The sequence below is a fragment of the Chrysemys picta genome, chromosome 1, assembly GCF_011386835.1.
Source record: "Chrysemys picta bellii isolate R12L10 chromosome 1, ASM1138683v2, whole genome shotgun sequence".
NCBI lineage: Eukaryota > Metazoa > Chordata > Testudines > Emydidae > Chrysemys > Chrysemys picta.
Window position 1 is genome coordinate 338,461,165 of NC_088791.1, and position 13,821 is coordinate 338,474,985.

Sequence of the window (13,821 nt, forward strand, 5' to 3'; positions counted from 1 at the left end):
ACAAACTTTATACCAAAGTCTAGATAATTATTTATTATAATAAGATGAGAATATTTAATTCAGCAGAGGTCATGTAATGGTTGAATGTAGCAGAGAATCAACTACTATAGCAAGCAATTATTATGGGATTCAAAACCATGTGGTAATGCATCTATTTGTTTTTTTTCTTCTCCTTTTATAGCTGCAGCTACATGAAAGAGGATTAAAATTGCAGCAGACTATTTACAGTCAGGTAATGCCTTATTAAATATTGTGCAAGTTCCTTTTTAGCTTCTGTGACAAAGTAGTTCAATAGGAAAGGAAGTATGTTCAAGGATAATGAAGCTGTGGAGATGATGTAATTTGCGGTCAGCGCATGTAGTTAGCTTATATGCATCATTGTCTTTGGTAGCTTGAAAATGCAAGTCTTTTTAAAATCCTAGTTTTCTCAGCTACAATAGTTCAGATATGTATGCTTACTTTTACTGGAGGAGGGAGAGGGTTGCGGAAGAGGTGAGACAATTTAGTAATTATGGCCTGATCCTGCAGTCTAATCTGTGCAAGGGGAGCCTTGCACACATGCAGAGTTTTCCAAGCATTCCATGGCCTGGGCCCAGGATATCTAAAAGACTGTCTGAAGCGCTGGGACAAAGACCTGGTTGACCACTATGCTCCTCTGGCATCATGGAACTCTCTACTTTAAGAGTAAAGCTTGTCTGTGCAGGAGACAGAACTTTCTCTGGGGGATTGAGACTGTGGAATGAACGCCACCAAGAGCTAAGCACCATCACAAACCCCTCCACTTTCTGCTCCTAGTGCAAAGTGCATTTTTTTACCTGTCTTCTCTTATGTAAACTCATAGCAACAGGTATATTTATGGGGAGGGGTGGGGGGAAACCCTACCAAAACAAGATACTCCACTGCACACGAAGAGAGGATGAGCGACCAAACATGTGGCAGGTGTGTAGTCACATTGCTTAATGTACTACTGGAAGGTGCTCGTGCTATGGTGATGAACGCAGTATAAGAACCTGAACAGAATTAAATAGTTTCATTGATGTTCCGATGAGGATGGGGTCTACCTTCATGGATAAAGTTTCAGGATCAAGGCCTATGAAAATGAGAATAATATGGAGCATAGTCAGTTGTAGTGAGGACAGGTGCTGTGCAACATGCTTCACATGTCTCTGTGTAGTTCAGCCAGTCCTAGAGCTCACCTGAGCAGAGCTAACCAATCTGATAAGTATTGCACTGGATTTGTGTAATGGACAAAGGTCTGGTAGGACTAGGTTGAGATAACCAAATGCATTTTGATTCCTAACCTGACCTAGCTGGGATAGAATCTGTACTTTATCATATACACCTCAACCCCGATATAACGCTGTCCTTGGGAGCCAAAAAAACTTACCGTGTTAGAGGTGAAACCGCATTATATCGAACTTGCTTTGATCCGCCGGATTGCGCAGCCCCACCCCCCAGGAGCACTGCTTTACCACGTTATATCCGAATTCGTGTTATATCGGGTCACGTTATATCGGGGTAGAGATGTAAGAGAGTTTAATGGAAGCTTAAATGTAAACCTGGTGCAGGGGTTTAAGATTAATATTTGGAAACCTTCATTTCAGGCTTGCAAACTGCTCTCAGATGATTATGAACAGGTACGCAGTGCTGCAGTTCAGTTGATCTGGGTCCTCAGTCAGCTGTATCCTGAGAGGTATGTGCTGTATGCAAACTGATTAAAAAAGTTATACAGGAAGGGAATAAGCATGCTAGTTCTGAAGGTTTTGTCTTAGAGAAATCCCTTATGTAGTGGTTTGAAAGGCTATGTATATTAAGTACCTATAGCCTGATAAGCCAAAAGGGGGTTGACATGTTGGACTAGATGACTTTTTTTGTTTTGTTTTGTTGTTCCTAAGATTCCTTATGTTATAATAGTAGTAGTACAGCACTGTTTATTTCATTGGCCTTTGTATAAAATGTGTTATCCTTCATGGCAAAGTCTCAGCACAGTGATTTATATTGTGTGCCTTTGTCTTATTCAGCATTGTACCAATTCCTTCTTCCAATGAAGAAATTCGCTTAGTTGATGATGCATTTGGAAAAATATGTCACATGGTCAGTGATGGCTCATGGGTTGTTAGAGTGCAAGCTGCTAAACTGTTGGTAAGTTTCCTTGTTATTCTCATGTCCTCTTGGTAGAAGGTCCCAGTATGTTGCCTTTTTTGCCTATGTTTGGGAAAGAAGGATGTGAGGAGAGCATTAATGTTCTGACTTTTGTTTACTGGATTTGCTGGTTGATACTGTGTATGATGTCAGTGTCTAAATCAATTGATTTCTGCCAAAATTTCAAGGCAGTTTTGAGGGGAGAGGTGGAGCTAGCGTATATGCAGATCCATTAGAAAATAGCTTCCCAGCTGGGGATTCACAGCTGTTCCCTCCTCTGCGTGGAATGGACTCCTCAGCACAACCAAAATCTCATTTATGGCCCCCAACTTCAAAGCCAGGTTTTTTAGATCCCTAGCTAGGACCAACTAATAGATGGAGAACAGGAGTACTTGTGGCACCTTAGAGACTAACACATTTATTTGAGCATAATTTGTTAGTCTCTAAGGTGCCACAAGTACGCCTGTTCTTTTTGCGGATACAGATTAACACGTCTGCTACTCTGAAACCTATAGATAGAGAGGGGGTGTTGTGATGAATTTATATGCGGACACTCATAAACTCTTAAAAGCTCGTATATACTGCAATGATGAGCACTATATAAACCCCTTGAAATACAGAAATGAGTGGTCGCTGTGCTGGGATGTGTCACTTAGCAGCTTCTATTGCCTTACATTCATAACCATCTTGGTTCTTCACATAATGTGTGTGTTTGTTTGTTTTCTTCAGGGATCTATGCAGCAAGTTAGTTCCCATTTCTTGGAGCAGACACTTGACAAGAAGCTGATGTCAGATTTGAGGGTACATAAACCTTGTCTTTTATTATTTTATCCTCTCCCCCACCACCACCCCACCCCCAGCATACTCAAATTGCACAACAGGTATGTTCATGTCAAACATACTTGTTTATCTTTTCCATGCCTCAGGGCAATTGAGAGTTGATTGATTGTGACAGGTTGACTTTAATCTAACAGAAAATGAAGCCTAAACTGCTTCATTAGCTTTTGTGTTCTTGTAATAAATCACTCCTGAGGCTGTGGAGGTTTCATTGAGGAGAGAGTGGGATTAGCATGCCATCTTGACACCATCTTGTTTTAGAGTTTCTCTCTTATTTATTGTGAACAGAAAGATTGTGTTCATGTTTTGGGAACATGCTATAGTACAAGATCTTACAGGATCTCCTTGGCAGTCATTTCAAATGACTTAATGCTTAGAATTGGGACTCTGGGGTTTTTTTTGTTTTTGTTTTACCCTAACTTTATAGTTGATTCATATAGTGACCTTGGGCAAAATCCTTCTTCTCTTTGGCTCAATTTTTCCATCTAAAAGAGGGGTTAACTCATCTGTATCTCACAAGGATGATGGGGCTAAATTCATTAAAGTTTTTAAAGTGTATTGAGATCCTTGGTTGGATGGAAAGTGAATGTACGGCTTTGTCTGCACTGGGCAAATGAAGTGTGTTAGGAAATGTGCAGACGTTTTGATTAACACATGGTTTAATGCTAGTTAGTATCTAATATAGACAGACAGTCATGTTAAAGTGGTAGGGCTTAACTGCAATTTAACAGGGGTAACCAAAGAATCGTGTTTAACGATATGTTAATTAAACCACGTTAGATATAATTCTTTTCCCAGTGAAAACAAAGCACAAAATATTGAGTAATTTTTCACGTAAGAGGAGGATAGCTTTCATGTCTCTCTGCAATTACATCTCTTCCTCCTATCAGTGTTGAAGCCTCTTGCTATAACTTATGGAACCAGAGCAAGTCAGTTAATGCACCAATAGTTCCTTTAAAATGTAATAGTCTTTATGATACATCTGGGTTGTAATCAATCATAATATTTGTTTTCACAGCGGAAGCGCACTGCACATGAACGAGCCAAAGAGCTTTACAGCTCTGGGGAGTTTTCAAGTGGCAGAAAATGGGGAGACGATGCACCCAAAGAAGAAATAGACACAGGCGCTGTGAACTTGATTGAATCGGGAGCTTGTGGGGCTTTTGTTCATGGCCTGGAAGATGAAATGTATGGTGAGTGTTAACTTTGTATGTGGCAGCCAAAGAGAGGAGGATTTGAATGTAAAGTTGCTAACATACTGGATAATGTAGCCTTCCAAAATTCATGTTGCCTGGAACGGATCTTTTTTTTTTTTTTTTTTTTTTTTAAACAAATGACTAATATATTGCAAGGCTTTTTTTTTTTTTTTTCATTACCATCTCGGTGAGGGTGAGCAAGTAGATTTTGTTCCCAGTTGGTAAATATTCATGACTTTGCAAGACTGAATTAATGTTAGCTCAGCACTTTGGACAGGCAAAGCATTCTGTATTAGGGTACCCTGAAATCAATCATTTTTTATAAGCAGTTAATTTAGGTACGTGTGTGGGGAAAAGAGTGTCTACTTTTATTGTTCAGGGACCAGATCCAGCTCCCACTGATGTGTTTTTATTGACTTCAGTAAGCTAGATTGGGTCCTAAATTGGAAATTTTAATTGCTGGAAGTGGACAGATTCTCTAGAGTCTAGAGAAAGGGGGAAACTACGTTAATCTTACAACAATTTAAAGCATGTTTGTCCTCTCTCACTGGAAATAGTTTTAACAGAGTTGGCCAGCTGTAGTTTGGAGCACAACATTGGGACCCAAGCCCTGGAGTTCTAAACTTGGCTATGACAATGACACTGACCTTGTTGATGGGACTCACCAAGGTCACTTCACCTCTCTGCCCCAGCTTCCCCATCTGTGAATTGGGAATAATTCTTACTCCTTGTATCTCCATGGGACTATTGAGAGGGTTAATGTTAGTGAAGTGTCTTGAACATGAAAATTTCTATGAGCTGTAATTTCTGATTGTTGCTTTTAAAATTTATCGCATGGATGGAGCGACATTAGAAAGTACAGGGTGTGCTCTAAAAAGTATCTCTGTAAAATCACTCTGTAACACATTGCTCTATGACTTCTGTATTAGGCTTGCTCAATTTGCAATTAAAATTACGTGATGTTTCTGTAAAAATCTTTCTGGGATGTGAAAAATAACCTTGGTTCTTTCTGGCTTAATAATAAAGATTTTTCACTTGGAACAATTCTGATTTCCATACCACAATATCCAACTTGCTGTCACATAGATTTTATACTCTGCCAAAGGTAGCATGTCTATCAATGAAGAATGGTTGACTTAGAATACACACAGATCTGGTGAACTGATGTGGAAATTAATTATGTCCACAGTCACCCCTCTGACCATTACTGCACTTTAAGTGCTACTGGCTACAATCCCACCTTATACACAGCATTGCAGCCTTCCCATGCACTGATTTGTAATCTGTATCTTAGTCTGCCTTGTCAGAGCAATATCAATGAAATGTGTTTTAATCTCTGCTGCCTTGACTGTAGTGAGTAGGTTGGTGGATGAGGGGAAAGGATCTATAAATAAGCAGACATCTTCCTGTGATAGTATTTTTTCCAGTTAATCAGAGGCATCAGGAGTCACACCATGTTTTTCAAGAACAATAGGCCTAACATGCTACATTTGCAAGTTTTAATTCAGTGTTTTCAAGCTGAGCTTTTTTGGATGGAAAAATTGAAATATCTTATAACATGTCAGATTTGGTTCTGTCGTTTTTATGACACAAAAGCTTGCAGAAACTAGATGAGTCTTTTGCCTTCATTTAGTGAATTACATGTGGAGGTACTTCAAATACCTACAGTGTTTTTTACAGCATGAATACACGTTGGCTGTTTGGTTATCCCTTCAGGTCTTTCCAATAACATGCATATTAATCATTCACATGGTACCTCTTCCCTTCTGAGGGATCACACAGCTCTAAACAAAGGGTTCTCAAACTTCATTGCACCATGACCCCCTTCTGACAACAAAAATTACTACAGGACCCCATGAGGGGGGACCGAAGCCTGAGCCACCCAAGCCCCGTCACCCTGGGGGAGGGGCAAAGTCAAAGCCCCACTTCCCCGGCCGGGGGACCCAGGCAGGGAGCCTGTAACCCGAGCCCTCAGGCTTGGGCTTTGGCCCTGAATCCCAGCAAGTTTAAGCCAGCCCTGGCGACCCAATTAAAACGGGGTCGCAACCCACTTTGGGATCCCAACCCACAGTTTGAGAACCGCTGCAGGGTTCACTTGTTCTGCTGTTGAAACACAGTCACCCTGGGGTGAAATGTAACGTTTGTAGAGAACTACACAGCAAGTGAAGGAAGGATGTGAAGAACACTCTAGACAATTGAAATGGCAGGAAGACTACAGGGAGGCAGAATGTAATTATCCAAACCCCTACTCCTGCAAAACACGTCATGGCTCTCTAATAATAAACTTTTTTTTTTCCTCACCTGAAAATACCTTCAGTGTCACTTCAAATGGTAGCTTGTGCTGTTCAGAACTGGAGTGAATGATACCTAACTGAATCCCCAGAGCTGTCTCTAGATTGTCCTTAGTGGTCTCCTATCAAAATTCTTACCCTTGCATAGCTTGAGGTCTGGCCACTAGGTGATATAGCTTTTGACCAGTATTAAAAATAACTCCAAATAAGATTTTTTTTCCCCTTCTTTCAGAGGTTCGGATTGCTGCAGTTGAGGCCCTCTGTATGCTGGCTCAGTCTTCACAATCTTTTGCAGAGAAGTGTCTTGATTTTCTAGTAGACATGTTTAATGATGAGATCGAAGAGGTAAGATTGCAGTCGATACACACGATGAGAAAAATCTCCAACAACATAACGCTGCGAGAGGACCAGCTCGATACCGTGCTAGCTGTCTTGGAGGCAAGTGTTCTCTTTGGAAAGAGCTTCCCATGGTCATTGTCTTTGTTCTCCTAGAATTTATTACCTTTGATTTTTGTATGAAAAGTCAAGATATATGCTGATACAGAGTATGGTCTAAACTGTCAAAAAAGCTAAAGTTGGATACCCAAAAATCAAGGCACCTAAAATCACTAATGATGTTTGAAAATTTAGTCCTACATCTTTTTTTGTTGTTTGTATTTCTACGCTGATTTATCATTCATGTTATGCCAGCTGAAATGTGATAATTGATGCTTTATATAGCATCTCTGATCCTGAAGGGTTTCCGAGCACTTTGGCTAATACTTTCCTTGCGATCCCTATGCCTGACCTTGCATGCGATGTTTTCATTGTCTCTCTCAAGTCCCTCCTTAGAACACACTTTCTTTGTGAAGCTTTGTCCACTCAGCAGTGTTATTTTATTTAAAAAAAAAAAAAAACAAGACCAACACCAAACATTCTGCACAGCCCTGTGATACTTCCACCCTTTGATCACCTATTGCACTATCTTTGTTTAGTTAGACTGAGATTCTTAACGTCAAGGCTTCTGTTTCTTCTCATGGTGTTGGTGTTCAGCAAGTCGTAAATAAAAGAAAAAAATCTACCACTGATATGCAGCCACCTCTGGAGCAGAACACAAAAGCTTTTTAACAGCACACAGTAACACTGCATAAGTACTGGTAAAGAGAGAGAATAATGTGTGCATTTGAAACTACAGAGTGTATTTTAGGCAGGTAGAATGTAATTTTTCAAATTGGAATTCAGCTATGGTACAATAGTAAACACTTGTATAAATAGAGCTATAGGACCTCCATGTTACGGTGTATGTGAAAGGTGACACTTCTGGCAGCAAAGTGCCTCTTGAAGTGTTTTTCAGCCTTAAAAGGTGACTGCAAAATGACATTGTGGGATTCCATATTTATTGTCTCATTGGATTCCAATATCAAGCTTTGTGCAGTTCAAAAGTAAAAAGATCTTCCCTCCCCAACCCCCGACTGCCAGCCTGGAAAACTCAGCCTAGGAACTGAGAGTCATTCTTGGCTCTGTTCATCCCATACATCATCTCCAGTAATAGATTTTGCAGGCCAGAATATGGCCTTCAGTGGCACCTTTGCAAACCCATTCAATGCTGCCAGGGGCATAACTTCTTCCATTGAATGGGAATTTTGCCTGATTAAGGGCCTGCAGGCTCTAGCTTCAAATGCTGAATAAAGGAACACTTCTTCCTAAATGGCTAAATGTAGTTTTCAGCCATCATCTGCTTGGCCAGGCAATAATTACCCAGCACCTCTAAATATCTACGAGAGACTTTGTGCCTGAGGATACTGGTTGGTATATTTACCACTCCTACTGATTTTCATTTGAGAGAGTGAAGAGTGGAAAAGTTTTCATCCGTGAAAGGCAGCGCATGTGTAAGTGAGACATCTTGGCTGAGTTCAAAAGAAACAGAGCCTGCAGCAGGTGGGCTGGACTGATGGTCCTCTGGGTTTTGCTGTAACCTACTAGAAATAGCCATTGAATTTAGGGAACCTATGGGACTAATTCTACAAGCCAAGTAAAAAAATCAACATATTTAAAAAAAAATATATATATATATATATATACACCCACACACACACACGTGCATGCTAATAGTTAGAGCTCTTGGTTTTTAGGATTCCTCCCGAGATATTCGGGAAGCACTTCATGAACTACTGTGCTGCACCAATGTCTCGACTAAAGAAGGCATCCATCTTGCTTTGGTGGAGCTGCTGAAAAACCTAACCAAATATCCTACTGACAGAGAGTCCATATGGAAGTAAGTATTGCTTTTCTACATGCTTCTTGCTTGTCCACTTTTTTTAGCTTTCATATTTATTCTAATAACCAAGTCCTAAAGCCAATTAATGTTGTATTTAGCTGAGGGGTACAGTTGCAACTCGTATGATTTCTTGTTATCCTGTAAATATTCTGAACAGAAGTGGTACTAAGCATTTTTCACACTGACATCTGAAATGGAGATTCTTCTTCCAGCGCTTGTTCATGTCAATTCCAATCGGGTGTGGGCGTGCGGCGTGCACAGTCGTCGGAAAGTTTTCACTTAGCCGTTCCCGTCAGGTCGGCTGTGGAGCCCCCTGGAGTGGCGCCTGCATGGCACTCAGTATATGACCCAGCCGATCCGGCCCCTCCTCAGTTCCTTCTTACCGCCAGTGACGGTCATTGGAACTGTGGTCGCTTGCCTAGCAAGAGCTTCCCTTAGCGTTCTTTCATGTAGTTAGCTTAGCCTAGTTTAGTTGTATTTAGTCTTAGTTGTTAGTGTGTATATATTGTATGTAGTGAGGTTTGGGAGTGGGGTATCCCAGGCCCCGGGGCGTGCCACGGTCCCAATGCTTTAAACCCTGCAGAACCTGCAGCAAACCTATGCCAACGAGCGACCCCCACAACTCGTGTCTGAAGCGTCTGGGGGAGACGCACCAGATAGATAGGTGCCAGATCTGCAGGGCTTTCCACCCCAGCACTAAAAAGGAGCGAGATTTCCGATTGAAGCAGTTGCTCATGGAATCTGCCCTTCGTCCCCCGTCTGCTGCGGACTGCCAAGACCCTGCACCGAGCGCATCCGTACGGAGTGCCCCGGCATCGGTATGTAACACGGTGCCGAGGAAGGACTTTAGTCCAAGAGACCTTCTGCACCGGCGCTGTCTGGCACTGCAGGAGGCACAGACAACCCGGCACCGCTCACATTCACCGATGCTGTACAAGTGGCATAGACAAGCCGACGGGGCGCTCCAAGGCGCAGAAAACAGCGGGACCTGCAGACGCGGTACCAGGGCGTCCTGTGAAGGCGCCCTCGGCGTCTAGGCAACAAGAGTCTGCGCCATCGACTTCGGTTCCCATGAACGGACCGTTGAGTACGGCGCACAGCGACTCCCGGGATGGGCAGTGCCAGGTGGAGGAGTTGGAGTTACTGTCCACCCCAGACACTTTTGAAGCTGTCAGAGACTTGATAGAGATGACGGCTCCTTAGCCCCCAGTGATCAGAGGCCATCTAGAGGCAAGCTGGCCATGATGCGGCAGTCACCCTCTCCGGCCCGGCACCGTTTGCCTCAGCACCGCTCCAGATCGCCATCCACAAGTCACCATTCTCCAGCAGCGGACTCCACGAAGGGTTCCCTGGCACCAGCGGCACGACGCTCCCTGGCACCGACGAGGGGGCAGCAGTGATCCCCGGCTCTGAGAGAGGACTAGCACCATACCCCTGGCACCGCTCCCCGGCAACAGATCTAAGACACCAGTCCCTAACACCGGATTCCCGGTTTCAGTCCCTGGCCCGGGCATCTCAACACCTGGCCCCTGCATTATGAACATGGCGCAGGTCCCCGGCGTAGCACTATGCGGCGTCACTGTGGTCATCTCAGTCGAGATCCGTGTCTTTGGACTCGGATGGTGACTCGCACTATTCCCGTCGCAACAGGTATAGATCCAACAAGCGACGGAGGGAGGCACCAATGGCATGGCAACCCCCAGTGGCAGCCTCCGGCACAATGGCCTTTTTGGACCCCCTGGGCTTACCACAGGCCCAGGTCTTCTTTTCCAGGGGCTCCCGTTCAGTGGCCTCGGAGAACTGACCATCCCAGATAGCCAAAGACTGGCCTACGCCCCGTGGTTCCGAGGTGATCTTGGCGCAAGCCCCACAGCTAGCCCAGGTCACCTCCGAGGCACGACCCATTGCAAGGCCAGGCTACTACCACCTCGGCTACGGTTGCCACAGGGCCCCAGATGCTGAACAGGAGGAGGGCAGAGAGCCAGAGGGTCAGGAGGACCCTGTACCACCTCTGGCCTCCTCATCTTCGTCCCCGGATGAAGCGGTGGTGGGAGCTTCAACCTTGGGCTCTCCCCCAATTGACCACAGGACGCATGGCCAGAGGGACCGTCCAGGGAGCTCTGCCACTAATAAAAATTATCCAGAGCAATATTAAGACTCTCTGGCAGACCCTTGCCTCAATCCCGCCCACCACCGGGGGGTAGAGCCAATAGTGACTTGCTCCCTTCTCTATCTATCGTGGAAGCTAGCCGTCCTGGTGGCCATCACATCAGCTAGGAGGGTGTCAGAGCTAAAGGCCCTTACCTCTGAGCCACCCTACACTGTCTTCCACAAGAATAAGGTGCAACTCAGGCCTCACCCAGCCTCTCTTCCCAAGGTAGTGTCACTCTTTCATACTAGCCAAGACATTTTTCTACCTGTCTTCTATCCTAAGCCTCATGCCAGTAGCCGTGAGCAGAGGCTACACTCATTGGACATTCGGCGAGCGCTAGCATTCTACATCTAGTGCACTAAGCCGTTCAGGAAGTCAAACCAGCTGTTCATAGCGGTAGCAGACCGGATGAAAGGACTCCCAGTTTCATCTCAAAGAATATCTTCCTGGATCACATCCTGCATCTGCACATGCTACGAGCTGGTCAAGATCCCAGCCCCGGCACTTACAGTACATTCCACGAGGGCATAGGCCTCATCAGTGGCGTTCCTGGCCCAAGTCCCGATACAAGAAATTTGCAGGGCATCAACGTGGTCCTTGGTGCATATGTTCACCTCTCATTATGCTATTACCCAGCATGCCAGAGATGATGCAGCATTCGTCAGAGCAGTGCTCCAATCAGCGATTCCTTAACTCCAACCCCACTTCCAGTGTAGAGCTTGGGAGTCACCTGATTGGAATTGACATGAACAAGCACTCGAAGAAGAAAAAACAATTACTCACCTTCTCGTAACTGCTGTTTTTTGAGATGTGTTGCCCATGTCCATTCCAATACCCACTCTCCTACCCCTCTGTCGGAATAGCCGGCAAGAAGGAACTGAGGAGGGGCCAGGTCGGCAGGGTCATATATTGAGCGCTATGAAGGCGCCACTCCATGGGACTCCACAGCTGACCGGATGGTAGCTGCTAAGGGAAAACTTTCTGAAGACTGTGCACGCAATGCGCACACATCTGATTGGAATGGACGTGAACACATCTTGAAGAACAACAGTTACGAGAGGGTAACTGTTTTTTGTACCTGCATGTGTGCTTGTCTGCTTGCATAAAGGAGAATCTCACTAAGGACCATCCTAGTGACCAAATTATAAACAACCACTTTAAAGTATTCACATGGTTTCCAGTACAGTTTAGTTCAACCTAAAAACTAACCTCTACTGAACCATATATTTCTGATTACTTAAAAGATTCTACTAAATATTGGCTTTGTTATCTTGGTTTTTGGATCCTATTATACCAGTTGACAGCTATATTGTTTATGGGCACACTGTGCTTTTGGGCGTGTTCTACTCGAGCTCCATAGCAAACATTTTGACAGGTTTCAGAGTAGCAGCCGTATTAGTCTGTATCCGCAAAAAGAACAGGAGTACTTGTGGCACCTTAGAGACTAACAAATTTATTAGAGCATAAGCTTTCGTGGACTACAGCCCACTTATGCATCCGAAGAAGTGGGCTGTAGTCCACAAAAGCTTATGCTCTAATAAATTTGTTAGTCTCTAAGGTGCCACAAGTACTCCTGTTCTTATAGCAAACATTGATTTTCATGTACAATACCCAAGAGAGTATGCTTCTCATTTTTTAAAATGAGAAGCGACAAGCAAGTTATTACTATAGAAAATGTGGATTCAAATTGAACTTTTTTTTGACGCTTAGAAGCATTTATTTTAAACTGCTTTTTCTAAAAGCCTCTTACAGCATATTCTGGATACTTAACAAAAAAGAAAAGAAAAGATTGGTAAAGGTGGCATGGTTATTAATTTTTGTAACATAGCACCCCAAAGTGTGTTTGGTATTTTGCAGCAAGACAGGTTCCTACTCCCAAAGTGATTACAATTTAAGTAGACTGTGTTAATTGATGCTCCCTCTTTTTACTAATTATGTTTTTCAGGCTATATTTTCAGTTTCATTAGCATTTCATGGGGTCCAGCAAAACTACGACTGTTAGTTCTTCAGACTGTCATTGGATGTGTATGCGCAGTGCCTAACTCTCTGGGGCCCTGATTCTGATTGGGGCTTCTCGGGGCTATTGTAATATAAATATGAAATAGTATTAATAACACCACTGTTTTGTGAAATGTTCTTAACCGGTGTATTTTCAGGTGCTTAAAGTTCCTGGGCTGCAGGCATCCTACCCTGGTGCTTCCACTGGTCCCAGAGCTGCTGAGTACTCATCCGTTTTTTGACACCCCAGAACCTGACATGGACGACCCAGCCTGTATCCCTTTTTTTTCCCCCCTGTCTGACAACAAGTCCTTGCTGACTTGGTAGAATAATTATACGTATTTTTCTAATAATCAGATCATTCTACTGCTTCAGATGTAAACTCTTACAGCTATTTCAGTATGCAGTGTTGGTGTAGCCATGCTGGTCCCAGGGTATTAGAGAGACAAGGTGGGTGATGATAATATATTTTATTGGAGCAACTTCTGTTGGTGGGAGAGTCAAGCTTTCGGGTTAGTTAGTGTCCCAGACCTGAAGAAGAGCTGTGTGTAAGCTGGAAAGCGTCTGTCTCTCTCTCTCTCTCACCAACAGAAGTTGGTCCGATAAAAGATATTACTTCAGCTATTTCAGTGTCCGTTGTTCTACTCTGTTTTATTATCCATCCAATGGTGGGGTCAGGTTTTGGAATAACTATGTTGCCTAGTTCAAATGCCAGCAGGATCAAATTAGTCCTTTATCCCTCTGAGGTGAATAAACTAGGTACCTTGCAATTTGTTGTATGTGTGTCTGACAGATAAGTCCTTTAAAGATCAAAGTCTGCATGAACCTTAAAGATCCGTTAGCCCTTTCAGTGAGCGGAGGGTTTGCCATGGAGCATTTAACTAAAACTTCCCCTTCTTCCACTGTTCTGCAGTTCTGGTTGACTGCTGTCTTTCACTCCAGAAGTGG

General features: G+C 43.6%; 1 protein-coding gene across 4 annotated transcripts in view; it reads left to right on the forward strand.

Annotated features, from left to right (window-relative positions):
- The window catches only part of INTS4 (integrator complex subunit 4), a 52,830-nt gene that overhangs the window by 12,891 nt on the left and 26,118 nt on the right, over positions 1-13,821 (forward strand). For all 4 annotated transcript variants that reach the window (XM_005290558.5, XM_005290559.5, XM_065596052.1 and 1 more), the window contains exons 6-13: positions 182-232; positions 1,605-1,693; positions 2,022-2,142; positions 2,872-2,943; positions 3,998-4,172; positions 6,699-6,904; positions 8,578-8,720; positions 13,032-13,147. In XM_005290558.5, coding sequence (XP_005290615.2) covers positions 182-232; positions 1,605-1,693; positions 2,022-2,142; positions 2,872-2,943; positions 3,998-4,172; positions 6,699-6,904; positions 8,578-8,720; positions 13,032-13,147 — 973 coding nt within the window. The remainder of the gene's footprint in view (positions 1-181; positions 233-1,604; positions 1,694-2,021; positions 2,143-2,871; positions 2,944-3,997; positions 4,173-6,698; positions 6,905-8,577; positions 8,721-13,031; positions 13,148-13,821) is intronic.